The sequence below is a fragment of the Balaenoptera physalus genome (assembly GCF_965194825.1).
Source record: "Balaenoptera physalus genome assembly, chromosome: 9".
NCBI lineage: Eukaryota > Metazoa > Chordata > Mammalia > Artiodactyla > Balaenopteridae > Balaenoptera > Balaenoptera physalus.
Genome location: NC_138888.1, coordinates 101,075,616 through 101,090,987, shown reverse-complemented (window position 1 = coordinate 101,090,987; position 15,372 = coordinate 101,075,616). Strand labels below are relative to the sequence as shown.

Genomic DNA, 15,372 nt, shown 5'->3' with positions numbered 1-15,372 from the left:
CTTTTCCCTGTGCCTCCCTCCACTTTCCTGGTCCTTATCGTGTTATATTGTCATCGTTTACTTATCTCAACCACTCACCCTGCCAGGAACTGTGACTTGTTTAATTCTGTACACCCAGTATAGAGGCAAAAACTGAAAGCTCACTAGGGACTTCCCTGGCTGTCTGGTGGTTAAGACTCTGCCCTCCCAATGCAGGGGGTACGGGTTTGATCCCTGGCTGGGGAACTAAGATCCCACGTGCCTTGCAGTGCAGCCAAAAAGTAAATAAAAAACAAAAACAAAAACAAAATCTCACTAAATGAATAACAAGTAGGACCAATGTCTGAGGACATGTTTTATACTGCACAGTTTTCCTTCTTTTAAAAAAATTTATTTTATTTGTCCTGCAAAGTAAATTCTGAAAAATCTACGCAAATCACAAATACCTTCCAAAATGAGAATGATGAGATCCTTTATAAGAAAATATATGTGGTTATTACATATGTTTCTATTTTTCTCAAAGGAAAGTTAGTTGGCATAGACAAAATGAGGTAGATTAGAAATTTTATGCCTAACACTGCTTCTTACAAGCCAAGAAACCTACGTGAAGCCATGTCTTCAACTGAAAAATAGAGATAATCCAATCCGTGTTTGCTCTCTTATGAAATTGTTGAAAGGATAAAGTAAGTTAATGGGAATAAAAGTATTTTTTAAACTTTACATTGGTATATTAGGGGTATTAAGATGCTAAAAAAGCATAAATGGGATTTAATTACATAGAGTTTTCTACTTCTTTGTCTTATACAGGGTAATAATTGAGGAATATGTTTTGGTGACAAGTTTGAGTTTGACATTGTCACAGTCTGTCCTTGGACGTAAGTGGAATATTTTTGGACCTATAACCTTGATCTATTTTAGTGATTGTTACCACTGCCAACCACATCATCAAATACGGAACTTTAATGACATGTTAGACTCAAGTCTCTTTTGTGTTTCCTTGTGGTAGAGTCAGAATTCAGTACAAAAGAAAAAAATCATTCATGCCTGTTCCAAATACTTTTAACATGGACAGTGTGCTGACTTTGAAAAGCTCCTTGGTGGAACAAAAGTGAAATGTAACACCAGCTGCCGGCACCTTAGTTGCATTCCTGCACACGGCAGAATAAAATCAAAGATAACTGGTCCCAACTGGTCTCCACTGTGATGTGAGACTACACTTGGCAGACAACCTACAGTCAGCTGTAACATGATTGGCTAGACTATAATATAACGAAGTAATACTGAGACTTTACTGCTTTGGCCATCAGTCAACTTAATAACATCTTAGCATGCAGAATTCAGAATTATAATGACTTGAAAAGTTTTTCAAGAGCAATGAGTTAGTAAATCCATTATACAAGTACTTGACCAAGATTCATCACAGTGAGGACATACCCTAAGGTCTCCTTCCCTCACCTATGGTCCAGAAGTGACACAGACATGGCAGAGGTTGTGTTGTCTGAAAGCCACCCCAGTGCCATTGCAAAGATCTTGCTGCACAAAATTTCAAGATGGCACAACGATGGTCCCACTGGTTTTCTAACCCAGCCACTTGAGGTGTGATAACTCATTATTTGGACACATACTTTCTCAAGTGTCTACAAGTCAGAGCAGTAATGTGGCAGTTACAAATTGCTTCCTGTCCATCACAGAATATAGAAATTTCACGCTATCCTTCACACTAACCACACTTCTTCCCTTGAAAATAAGTTATTTGAACAATTCCATTACTGAGATGCCCGATAACCTTTCTTTCTTTGGACGAGTGCACAGGAACCATTCAAACTCATTGTGTCACCTCTGCTACACTCCATGATATGAGTTCTGTGACTACAATTTAACAGCTCTGTACGAGAGACAGAAGTGGGGGGGGGGAAATCAATAGTTTATTTATTGAGCTCTAAATTCTTTTGTTTTTTCTAACAGATCACTTGCCCTGTAAGATATAGTTTTTAAATTCCCGTAACAATATTATGAAATATCCTTTTAAAGGATAGCTCAGTGAAAGTTTAACGATTCAAAATGATAGAACTATATGGTACTAGTTGACACAATTATTGTGTCATCATATAATTCCTTACCTTTATATCATTGGGTCTCTACAGCAAAATCACGAACAGAGCTCTAAAATCCTTTACTTTCATAATATGTCATGCGAGACCTACTTCTAAATAAAGAAATATTGTGCCGTCTACATGATTTTCATTCTTGTGGGTTAGATACCATACAGCTTCCTAACCTTGCCTCTCACCTGCCCTCACCCCCCCCACACACACACACGCACTCACATTTTCACATACACATTTCGTCCAAAGCAGCCAGGCTCCAGATCTTTGAATGTGCCTACTTACTCTCTTACTTCTTTTTCCTTTAATGCTCTTTCTCTCAGCTAGAATATACTTTCTCCTCTTTTTACCGATTCAAATCCTTCCATTTCAAGGTTTCATTGCTTCTGAGAAACATGGAATTCTTGACTAACTGAATCCACCACTCATCTTAACCTTACTTTGAATATGCTCATTGGTTATTTATAAGCAATATGTACCACACAAGTATGGGTTTCTTTCAAGTTGCCTCAAAGGATTCTGGGTGCTCCAGGTGGGCATGTAGCATCTCCCAAGTAGACCTCAAGCTCCTCAGGATGAGGAACCATCTACTCAACTTGCTCTGATTCCCCATTCCATCTGGCAAGTGTTCTGCTCAAAAGAGACACTGAAGGCGTTTTGCAAAACTGCTTGAATGACTTTTAAAGATGAATAACTGTCCATTGTTTAAGATATTCGGATGATTTTTAAAGATGTCTGAGGTATTAATTTTTACCAATCTGGGTTTGTTTTAATCTCCCACAGTGTACGGTTGTATACTTACCGGAACAGAAACTTGAGGATTATCCACAAGTTTTCCCAGCACAGCAAAGCCATCGACATCGATTTGGCCTCTTGGCTTTATAGGTAAGGACTCGATCCTGTTGCAGTCAACAAAAAGAGTTGCACTGCTCCTTTCCACGCCAATCATGATCTTATGCCACTGGGAATCAAACAAGGAGGGCAAATTCGAAAAGGTAACAGTTTGGAGACTTCCGTCCAGTCCCTTGTATGAAAATACAACAGATTTTGTTTGGCCATTAATCTTCATGCCAACTTGCTCCTTCCCCGAGGAATCTTGAATCTGCCAAATGCTCCAGTTCTTTTCAAGTGTGCTTCCAGTCATCCGAAAAGTGGTTAGAAAGGAGTATTCTTCAGGCAGCCCACTGGGATATAATTGCCTGAGTAAAATTTTAAGACAGTAAATATAAACCTTGTTTTCTGTACCCAAGCATATTACCATAATTCCTAATTATGCTGTTTTAGATTCTAGACCTACAGAAAGGCTCCAGTGTGAAAAACCATGTACAAGTTGTTCTTTCATGACTGTTCATAAAGACCTTCACTGAAGTTCATTCGTGTACATTAATGTTTCATCTTAAAATACACATTAAAAAAAAACCCTCCCTCATAGCTAAGGAGTGTTCCCAAATGTCACATAATCCCAACAGTATTACTATTTATGCTACCTAAAGAGCTGCTATTCAGCAATTCCACCTCAAAATACACATTCCACCAAAACCACATTCTTGCAAAGTTCTGGGCAACATTCTTCCACAAATGAGAGAAGAGATCATTTGGAATCCAAATCAGCTCTACCAATTTAGGACACCCTTTAATTAAAGCAGGTTCTTGACATTTTATTTTAACGTAATATGTTAGGATTTTTTGTAATTTCCATAATTGCTTGGATTTTCCCCTCCCCAAGTATAACCTAGACTCATAAGTATTTTGAGAATCGGTCACTTGCAGACATGAGAAGCCCCTTCACGCTGAGCGTGTCTGTCTTTTCCAAGGACTTCAGAGTGTGTTAAAGTAGCAGCTGGTTGCTTGTCACTGGACATGTGACAAGGGAAAGGTGACCAGTTATTAATTCTCCACTCCAACCCAGTTGTTCCCCAATCTGCGAGTTAAATCTGTATCATGGCAACTTCCTTTACTGCTCTAAATGGCTGCATAAGACTTCATTGTCCCTCCTGCATCCCCCATCTCTGTGGAGGTAGCCATCTGGAGCTGCACCAGCTACCTGGGTCTTCTGTTGAAGCCAAGAGGCTAAAAGCTGAAGACCGAACTTTAAAAAATCAGGACATAGTAAATGTAAACATCACCGTTACATCTTTACCTTCAAGGGCTTGAAGGTCGTTTCCTTCTACCTTCCTCCTTATAAGCATAGAAAAATTCCTAAGCAAAGGAGAAATCCTAGGAAAACTAGATGTCAATTAATTTTGTTTGAACAGTTATGGACCAGGATCCAAAGTCCCAAATAACCTTCCTTCAGGTCAAACTCCTGTTTTATAGCCCTCTTCTTGTGTAAAGAAGAAAAGGCAAGAAGAAATAGCTAAGTGGATACTGGTTTAATTTGTTACAAACTAATATGAATAACATAAAAATTCATTGTATTAGCATATGCACTGTGCCCGTTACATTAAAATATATTGTTGGGGTCGAAAAGTTCTAAACCAAAAATTTCCTCAGCCCCAAATGTTTAGCTGTCATAGTTAGCTGTCAACTATGTCAACAAATGTCATTGCTTTGTTAGTTTTATAAAAATAACAAAAATGTGAAAGCTTCATCTGAGTATTCTTTTATCATCCAAGTACTTCTTTAGCCATTATTTTCTAATATGATTTTAGTTCTTATTTATAACACTGGGTGAATTCAATTTTCAGTTCATATTTTTAACTGATTGCTGGTGATGTTTATTATTCTTATTGCAAAGCTTTCAATTTGCTAAATATATTTTATGTCTGTCAAGTGTACAGGAGGTTTAAATATGTACATTTTAGAAGATTCAGTTTGGAACTAAAGAAGAAAAGAACGTATGCAAGAACTATTTACTATCCTATTTTCCCAGAAAAAGGATGTCTAGCATATCTATTTTGATATTTGTTTTTAATATAGATTCTGTTTGTCATATTTCCTTTGACTTTAGATTTCTCACATTACACCTATTCCAGAAGTTCTTCTAAAGAAGAAACTAAGGGTCACTAATGACAGTATAAGACGTTGCCTACTTTAAATTAATATTGATATGTTAGTATTGATAATACTAGATCCATACACAATCCTTAAAATATTCATGCCCTTTGATCCAATACTTTTCATTTTGGAAACTTAAGAAAGTAATCACAAAATGGTGAAACAGCTTTATTTACAAAACATGTATTGCATCATTTGTAATAACAAAAAATCGGAAATAATGTAAATGTTCAACAAAATAGTAATTGTAAACAGTGAAAAAAAAGATATTGCCTACTGTGTAATTGTAAAACCTTATGGAAGTTTATACATCTCATTTAACCAACCTTGATTAATTTGGAGCTAGGAGATAACTTCAAAGTTTTATTCAGTGGTGAAATTTGGCAAGTGTCCATTTAAATTATAAATTTTTTGATTATTCTTTCCAATCAATGACCTGAATTTAACTAGATACTTAAAGAGTTTTAGGGGGAGCCCAAGATAGTTATTGTTGAGGTGTGAGTTTTTCCAAGAAGGAAGATAACCCTAATATTTTATCTTCTCTTCCTTAAAGCATTAATTTTCTAGGCTTTTAAAAACCTATCTGTGTAAAAAATAATAATAATTAAAAAATTTAAAAAATAAAAAACTTATCTGTGTCACCTATATATTTGTTTAAAGATGTACTGAGCAAGGCTGCAGAATTTCATCAGTCTCTAGGAAAAACAAGTCTAGGTGTTTTGATCCTAGAAGTCACAGTAACTTCTCATGACTCCTTTGCAAAGACATTATGAGGTTAACAGAGGGATCTCTCCCAATTTGTGCTTCATCCAATCTCTCCTGCTAAGTGAACAAAGTGATTATGTTGAAGGTAGGATATGACAAAACGTCTTCATTTACTTCTGACTTGGTCATGTAATGCCAAAAACTTTTTTAAAATGGTAGGTGGTTGAGGTTGCTGGAAGAATAATTCATGATAAACATGTGGGGAAGCCAAGAGCACCCATCTCTCTTTCTCCATATATATGAGTATAATATGTGTTTGTGTGTCTATACAAATGTCATCAGGATTATCATGCTATTAATCTTTCGAACTAGGTTAATGCACTAAGAGGGAAGAGGAGAATGGTAAGAGGAAAAACATGGTGAGAAGAGAAAATTCCTTTTAGTGTTCAAATTAATAAAATATACATGTGTGTCTGTTTATTTGTGTACACCTAAGGCCATTTAAAAGTCCTCATAAGTTTAATTTATAGAACAGTCAGTCCCATTTTCTTTTTTGAACAACTGAGATTCTTTTCTGGCAACTATGCTCTACACATCGATAAGTAAACTTGACAGGATACATAATTTAAAAGAAGCTGAATCTATAAACGATTTATTTCATTATGTTACAATCTGCACAGAATACCTTAAAAGGAGAACCATAGGGTTTGAATAAAAGATAAGAAATCTTTCAACCTTGGAACATTTGTTTATGACCTTAACCCAAAGAAAAGCTAAGGGTTGTTACTGCAAACAGACACAATATATTTGAAGTACAAGTTGAGATTGTGGCACTCTTATGCCTAAAAAAAAGAATATAAAGCACCAAAATTATGTGGCTCCTAATATTTTTTAAAAATTGAAAACATAAATAAGGATGAATCGTGACTATCACATTAGCTCCATATGCCATAATCTCCCTCCCAGAAAGATCCTGCTAATAGTTTCTTTCACTCCTTCGGAGCCTATATTCTCCTGCACAGATTCCCTTAAAAACCAAGACAGTCTACTGCATGCATGGTTTGAGAGCAGTTCTGGTCCCTGCCTTTCTTGAGTGAATAGGACTTGGAGGGCAGCTCGAAAAGAAAGAATCCACTAAGGTGAAAACACCCCCATCTTCACTTCTCTCTTCAGTGCTCTCCACTACTTACAATAAACATTTCACCAATACCCATGTACCAGGCTCTATTCGTCATCTCCGTGTATTAACATTTTCTCTTCATGGCAAACCAATGGCATCATTATTATTATTCCTAATTTTAAACTGAGGGAACAGAATCAAAGACAGTCTAAGCAGCTTGCCCAAGGGACTCCACCTATCTCAGCCCTCTGGCTCTCCTCCTTCCTTTTTTATTTCTTTCTGCTACTCTCTTCTTCTATTCCTTCCTCCTTCTTTCTTCATATCTTAATAAGCCTTGCCAGTAAAGCAAGAGCCTTTAGTCTTTGCGGGAGCAAGGAGTCAAGGAGACAGAAAATACGGGACATTGGTAAAAATGCCCTGTGACATTTTTACCTGTGAAAACTATTTCGTGATCACTCTAGGCACTTAGAGAAAAACAACAACGAAGATGAGCAGGAGGTAGGAAGACTTCATGGCCTCAAGTTTATCAACCTCTGAACTTAGAGTTAATGACAGTCCAGATTGTACCTTAAATTATAGAGAAGAAAGGTCAACCTTGAGGGTCTTGTGTCATGTTTAATTATTTTACTGAAGAAAGAAAAACCAAAGTATTCTAAAGCTTATTTAAGAACACATCTAGCACATGAAAAGAAAATATAAGAAAAAAGTCAATGGCTGCTATCATGCTTTTAATCTTTCCAAATGTGACTGGTTTCCAGGGTCAGTATGGGATAGTGGTTAGAAGCACAGCTTCGGAAATGATTCTGCCTGGGTTTCAATCCTCCCAGCACCTCCTAACCCTGTGGCCTTATGCAGGTAACAAACTTTCTGGCCTCAGTTTTCTCCTCCATGAAATGTGGATAATAATGTCCCCACCACAAAATTGTAATGAAGATGTTAATTAGTAAATCTATAAAAAGAGCTTATACAGTACACTATTTTGTTTTATAAAATATAGTATGTTCAAAACATGAATTTCTATCTGCAATCTGGCACTATATCAGAATATTCTAATTTTAACAAAATTTCATTATTATAAACATTTAGAATTTCATGATATCCTTTTACTGCTCTTATAAATCATTATTTACCTTTACATCTTAATTTCTATCAAAGCCCTAATTTTCTCATTCATATACCAAAGGAATCTTAATTACATTTTTTACAGTGCCCTAAAACATTCAATCATCATCACCATCATCACATTTAAGGTTTTTAGGCGATATAAAACTGAAAACCCTGAAGCTCATTCCTAACAATGGCATGATTCAAAACTTACACATGCACTAAACCACCTCAGTTATAATAATTTAAAGAAGAAAAGGCTTAGTCCCAGAGAAGGAGATGCAGGATTTTTAAAGTATTATCACTACCATTGTTTCTGTTATCATTATTCTAGTTTTGCTTTTGTTTGGTCCCTGCCAGGAGCCAAGCACTAGATGTGTGGATCTATTTCAGCACCAGGATGCTTGAACAGCGCCATCGTGAGCCTTTTATCCACTTAGCGGTTTCTAGTTAAATTTATGGGGAGCTGCAAGAGCGAGGAGATATGGGGGTATATGTATACGTATAGCTGATTCACTTTGTTATAAAGCAGAAACTAACACACCATTCTAAAGCAATTATACTCCAATAAAGATGTTTAAAAAAAATTTATGCTTAACCTCTGGCACTTTTCACAGAGGGTCCTTTCAGGCAAAACCAGACAAATTTTAGAAAAACAGAGAGCAAAGTAATAAGAACATGTCCTGAATCAATGTATAATAGTCTCAGTGATCCTTTTTTCCTGGAATGGAAAGTAAATTACACACTGAAAACATGAAGAGCATTCACATATTCAGGTACTAAAGGTAGGTAGGTAAATAAATTCCTTCATCTTTAAATAAAATCATGATCCAAGAAACACTGAGCAGGAGAAGACTCTCAACACTGATTAGATTTTCATTTTTTAAGTTGCGCTTGAGGCAGATAATTAGATCAAGTATTATTTTTACGTTACCTGGTTGGAATCCTGAAGTCTACCTGATCTCCCAGTTTGTAAGCTACTTGTAATGCAGTTGATCCCACTACCCTCTGGATAGTTCTTCTGGATGCTGCTTTGTCTATCTGGAACTGAGAAATCAAGTCAAACCCTACAGAAAGAGAACACAAAATAAAAGTCTAAAATTAGATTGGTTTCATTCCTTTCCACAACCTTCCCAAATAAAAGATGTATCAGGTAGGTTTATAGAAAACATGCATTGCCAATAGGATACACTGATACTCACCTGGTAAATCATCTTGTCCAATCCTGACCTTTGGACAGAGTTCATTTTCACCATTAGAATTTGAATTAACAGGGAACCCTGCAAGAGAGATAACATGTCATCCTACCTCAACCCCTACAGGGATCATGGGGATATATCAATAATAATGAGCTGAGCAACTGTTTAAAGTACAAAGTTATACTAAACATACTAAACTATGCTATATTTACTTACAAGTAGTGTATTTGGCTTTAACTGTGTGACTCTATGATTATAATTTATTCATCTTCAACCCATCCTGGAAGTGAGGCAAGGCACAAAGTTGCTTTAATAATTTGTGTTGGGAAAATGTTCCCTTTGGGGAAGTTCAGAATTTGTTCTTTTTGGAACCAGAGCTGCATGATGTTCTGAACGGCACAGTGTCAGAAAACTGTTTGGAAAACTTCTGGTGGTTTGGGCTAGAAGATATTCCTTTAACACCACGAATTTTAGAAATCCTAAGAGAATCCAGAGCCAGTTCAATGGGACTTCTGAAAAGTGAAGTTCTTAAGAATCTTTGTCAAGTTGAGGATGTCTTAGGATTCATTAACCCTAAACAAAATATAGAGGATGCACTTAATTTCATAAATTTATTCTAAGAGATCAAATAAGCATCCCAACTAGACTATTACCAGCATCTTAGAATAAGGAAGAGTAACAAGAAGAAAAGAATTGTGAGAATTAAACCCTCAATCACAAGAAGGATGAGACATCCTAGAATGAAGTGCTCCTTACACAAGTGAAAGGTTGTAAGGGGGGGACAGTTTTTTCAACAACACAGAAGGCTTCTTGTAACTCTCCAACCCCGGTGCCCTGCTGCGCCTCACCTGGTGACAGACACGTCCTAGATTTCAGAAAAAGCATATTCCAGTTACACAGCTTTGGCCTGGCCATTTCAGTACATCAAACGTACTCTTTATATGTCCCCTGACCCCAGATTATTGGCTTCCATCCATCTATCCATCCATCATTACCAATCACCATCTGAGCCAGGTAGGCGCTGGGCAAGGCACTGGAGCATACAGATTAGGTTTCCTGCCCAGCTGCAATCACAGCCAGCACTTTTCCATATGTAACACTGAGCACGGAAAACAAGCTATACAGCACACCCACGGCCAAGGCAGGGGTGAAGAAGGAGGGTGTGAAGGGCCCTGGATGCCTCACTCAGCCACAGCCCTGCTTGATCCTTTCCAGAACGAGGAACATTTTGAAATCTAGAAACTGTGGTCCTTACTTGGGCGACGCTTGACAGTTGCGGATGCCCAAGGTCCCACAAAGCTGCATACAAAGAAGAGAGCTGGGATTTTCCTGAAGAGGAGAGAAGAAAAATGACTCAAATAGGAGTCCCTCCACGTGGGGACTACTTCACTATTTTAAATATGGCACACCTGATGAATGCAGGTGACCGGCCCTCAGTCTAGTTTACTTTTTCCATTTTCTTTATTAAATCCGATTAAGAGATTTAATGAGTTCTCACATTTCTGTCTCACTCTCTCCATACCTACCTGTCTCACTATTTCTACACCCATATCCTTGTCTCTGTTTTCGTTTATCTTCCTTTTTCTGCATCTCCATTTGGGTTGCTGTCTCTTTCTCCCTCTTTCTCTGTCTCTCTCCTGTCTCTCATTTTTGCTCTTTTCTGTCTCACTCTGTCATCTATCTCTCTGTCTGTCTGTTCTCCCCTCTGCCCTCCCCTCCTCCCCTCCTACCACCACTGCAAAAACACAGACCTTGGGTTCCAAGGGTCCCCAGCCCCGTCTCCCCATCACTCTTTTCTGCGTCAAGGTCTTACCAGAAGTTCTTCATTTTCCCAACTGCTTTTCCTTTGTTGCCAACAGTCCCAATGAAGAAGGGGTTGTGGGGAGTCAGTGCTCCCCCAGGACCCCTTCAGTGCCACCCCAGGCCAGCCTTGGTCCCTCCTGCCCCCTGTGAGGGCTTAAAGCAAAGGGAGTGAACCAGAGGCATCTGGTGACACTTTAAGCCAAAGCAGAGGGAAGGGGTGGGAAGAGGCCACCCTGTAAGGCCAGGCCTAGCCAGGGGTGTGTCCACAAAGCTAACAAGGTTACACTGAAGGAGGGACTAGCAAGGGAACGTTTGCTGAAAATAAAAAAAAAAAAAAAATCAGGATGTGGAGAAATTCACCAGAAAAATCCAGGCAAGCTGCTATAGGAATACAGTGGAAGCTTTGAGAACTGCTCTAGGAATACACTGCAAGCTTTTGGAGGACAGGGGGAAAGAGGGGCTCCCTGGAAGGCAGGGATGTGGGAATTCACAGGGGCCCTGGGGCCCAGCCAACCTAGGTTTGAATCCCAGTTTGTTCTGAAGCTCTTCAGCTGTTGTCCTCAGGCAAAGTAGTTAATCTGTCTGTAACTTAGTTGCCTTAACTGCAATACAAGTTGAACATAGTTACCCCAAACAATTGTTAAAGAGTCAAACAAAATAGCAGAGCCTCACACCTGGCTTTGGAAAACCATCCTTATTCCCCATAATCATTGCCATTGTAGCTAACACTTCACCATGTGTGCCCCTCTATTGAAAGTACTTGACGCCTGATAACATTTAATTCTCATTTCACTGTAAGGTAAGACTAAAATTATCTCTATTCTAGAAATGAGATAACTGGGGCACAGAAAATGAAGTAACTTGTAACTTCAAAGTTGCACAGCTAATTTACTCAATACACGCAAGCTCTCTGTACTTGATGGCTGGAAATCTTGATAAAATGTAACATCAAGCCCAGGTCTTATTTCTTCTTAAACTCTATAGTTACAGCACCAGAGCTGAGCAGAATATCTTTGGAAATCAGCAGCATATTATGCTCTAAAAACAAGTTGAGTTCCAGTTACAAGGAGCAGAGACCTGGAGAAAGAGATTTGTATCAGCCCCGTGTCACACATACCCACCCTCTCCCAGAACTTGAGCAGCTTGAGAGCAAGCTCCCATGCCACCCACTCAGGATGGTCCAGCCCAAAATCAAAGGACTTTCAGGGTCGGAGGATCCAATGATCCTAATAAGTCCATGGTATCTAGCATGAAGTTGTTTTGCTTCCTTGACGTTTCTTTAATTTTTAAATTAATTAAACTTTCTATTTCACTGCAAAATAAGCAGTGTTGCTTCTTATGTTTTGTTTGGTGCTCCCCCCACCCCAGAAAAAAAAAAATCCTTTCCTCTTCTGTCTCTCTCAGCTCGCTGGAGGGTTTGGCCTGACAAGTTGAGAGCTAGGCAAATTCCACTGTCCATTTGCCCCCCATCGCTTTTCTGTTCATGACCTATCTGTTGGACTCCTGTCTCCCCCCCGGCGTTGGGACATCCATTTCCTCACGTTGTCTGGGGCTTTCCACACGGCCCTGTCATTCTTCTTCCATCTATCAAAGTTGCAGTTTCCTAGGGCAGCAATTGTGGCTGAGTCACAGAATTACAGAGGGTCTTAGCTTATTCTTATAAGTCAGCCAGGGCTTAGCTTACATAAATGGAGCAGCTTATTAGCCCAAAGAACTGACCCTTTCTACTGGTAGGACATCAGAGGAGAAATTGTGCAGCTGGGGACCTCCTGACAACCTGAAATCACACAGGGTAAGCCAGCCCTAGCTCCACAGGGAAAAGGGCCTTTTCCAAAGGGACCCTCTCCACTGAAGTTCTCTATTCGCAATACAGATCCTCTAATATTAATACTCTGGGAAAGAAGAGGCAGATTTCCCTATGGAATTAAGTGGTCAAGAAATCCTTTTGTTAAGTGTTTTAGAGATCTCACCTCTGCTTTTGCCTTCCCCCCCTCCTCCCACTTTGAAGAATCCTCTACAGCTAGGATCTGAAGACAAGTGTGGGGGAGACTTTAATAAAAGAACAGAGAAGAAAATGGGTTTGTTTATAAGTAGTTTGGCTTCTTTCCAGCTTGGCAGTTTTATTTAAGGTGGTGAAGAGCAAGCAATAACTCTATTAAGGAAGAATGTAAATCCAGAGAAAACAAGATATTTTTATCTCACACACATATTTAGGACAGGTTTTCTCCTCCTCCCACCCCCATTTTCTCTTAATCAAATTTCCTAATATGACATTAGAGTCTCACAGGGAACAGTGCAAACCCCAAGCTGTTCCTGTCTGGGTCAGGCTGCATCCTAAAATCATAGGCACACAAGATTTTTTATCATTAACTCTGTTCCCTCACCTTACTTAACAGTTCTGACCCTGAAAAACCATGTGGAAATGAAATCTGGTCAATCATATCAGACTGTCAATGCATTGACAGCTTGATATTTTAAATGATCCATTTTGTAAATAAAAGTATTTGATACAGAGTAACTGTGTTTTTACCCTTCTTTACTCCCTCCCCCACCCCAGACACACTGTCCTCTACACAACATACATATACACTAATATTTTCCTTTCTATAAACCCAGAATTTTATTTATTTACAGTTTAAATCAGGGAACATCATCATAAATAATCAGCTGCCTTGATCATCTGCTTTCTTTTACTCAGTTTACTCAGTCATTCAACAGACACTTCTTTTTTTTTTTTTAACATCTTTATTGAAGTATAATTGCCTTACAATGGTGTGTTAGCTTCTGCTTTATAACAAAGTGAATCAGTTATACATATACAATATGTTCCCATATCTCTTCCCTCTTGCATCTCCCTCCCTACCACCCTCCCCATCCCACCCCTCTAGGTGGTCACAAAGCACCGAGCTGATCTCCCTGTGCTATGCGGCTGCTTCCCACTAGCTATCTATTTTACATTTGGTAGTGTATATATGTCCATGACACTCTCTTACCCTGTCACATCTCACCCCACCCCCTCCCCATATCCTCAAGTCCATTCTCTAGTAGGTCTGTGTCTTTATTCCCGTCTTGCCACTAGGTTCTTCATGGCCTTTTTTTTTTTTTTTTCCTTAGATTCCGTATATATGTGTTAGCATACTGTATTTGTTTTTCTCTTTCTGACTTACTTCACTCTGTATGACAGACTCTAACTCCATCCACCTCATTACAAATACCTCCATTTCATTTCTTTTTATGGCTGAGTAATATTCCATTGTATATATGTGGCACATCTTCTTTATCCGTTCATCTGTCGATGGACATTTAGGTTGCTTCCATGTCCTGGCTATTGTAAATAGAGCTGCAATGAATATTTTGGTACATGACTCTTTTTGAACTATGGTTTTCTCAGGGTATATGCCCAGTAGGGGGATTGCTGGGTCATATGGTAGTTCTATTTGTAGTTTTTTAAGGAACCTCCATACTGTTCTCCATAGTGGCTGTATCAATTTACATTCCCACCAACAGTGCAAGAGTGTTCCCTTTCCTCCACACCCTCTCCAGCATTTATTGTTTCTAGATTTTTTGATGATGGCCATTCTGACGGGTGTGAGATGATATCTCATTGTAGTTTTGATTTGCATTTCTCTAATAATTAATGATGTTGAGCATTCTTTCATGTATCCAACAGACACTTCTTGAAGCACTATGTACCCCAAGTATATGCCACTGCTACCAAGGGCTAGGATTTGAAGAGACAAAAAGCATGAATAAACACAACGTTGCCCTGAGGAAGCTCATGGCCCAGTGGGGAATCCCATACAAAAATGACTGCAAAACAGCAAGTGAAAGAGGCTGCAGCATCACTGAAAACAAGTATGAACTCAGTCCAGGAGCACTGGGAAATTTTTCATTTAAAAAACTTTTTTTTTTAATTGAAGTAAAATTGGCATGTAACATTATAGAAGTTTCAGGTGCACAGCTTTATAATTTGGCATCTGTACACACTACAAAATGATCAACACTGAAGGTCTAGCTACCATCCGTCACCACACAATTGATCCTTCACCCATTTGGCTGACCCCCGAACCCCCTACCCTGTTGGTAACCACTAATTTGGTCTCTGTATCTATGAGTTCGTTTTTGTTCTGTTTTCTTTGTTCATTTGTTTGTTTCTTTGTTTGTTTTAGATTCCACATATGAGTAAAACTGTACAGTATTTGTCTTTTTCCTTCTGTGTGTGTGTGTGTGTGTATATATATATATATATATATACAATGGAATATATATATCACATCTTCTTTATCCATCCATCCATTGATGGCCATGGGTTATTTTCATATCTTGACTATTGTAAATAATGCTGCAACAAACATAAGGG

General features: G+C 38.6%; 1 protein-coding gene across 1 annotated transcript in view; it reads right to left on the bottom strand.

The window, feature by feature from the left end:
- The window catches only part of COL9A1 (collagen type IX alpha 1 chain), an 86,378-nt gene extending 72,645 nt beyond the window's left edge, over nucleotides 1–13,733 (bottom strand). The window contains exons 1-5 of the mRNA XM_082474204.1: nucleotides 11,023–13,733; nucleotides 10,465–10,538; nucleotides 9,213–9,290; nucleotides 8,945–9,077; nucleotides 2,887–3,283 (exon numbers count right to left, since the gene is read on the bottom strand). Coding sequence (XP_082330330.1) covers nucleotides 2,887–3,283; nucleotides 8,945–9,077; nucleotides 9,213–9,290; nucleotides 10,465–10,538; nucleotides 11,023–11,036 — 696 coding nt within the window. The 5' untranslated portion in view covers nucleotides 11,037–13,733. The remainder of the gene's footprint in view (nucleotides 1–2,886; nucleotides 3,284–8,944; nucleotides 9,078–9,212; nucleotides 9,291–10,464; nucleotides 10,539–11,022) is intronic.
- Between the last annotated feature and the right edge of the window lie 1,639 nt (nucleotides 13,734–15,372).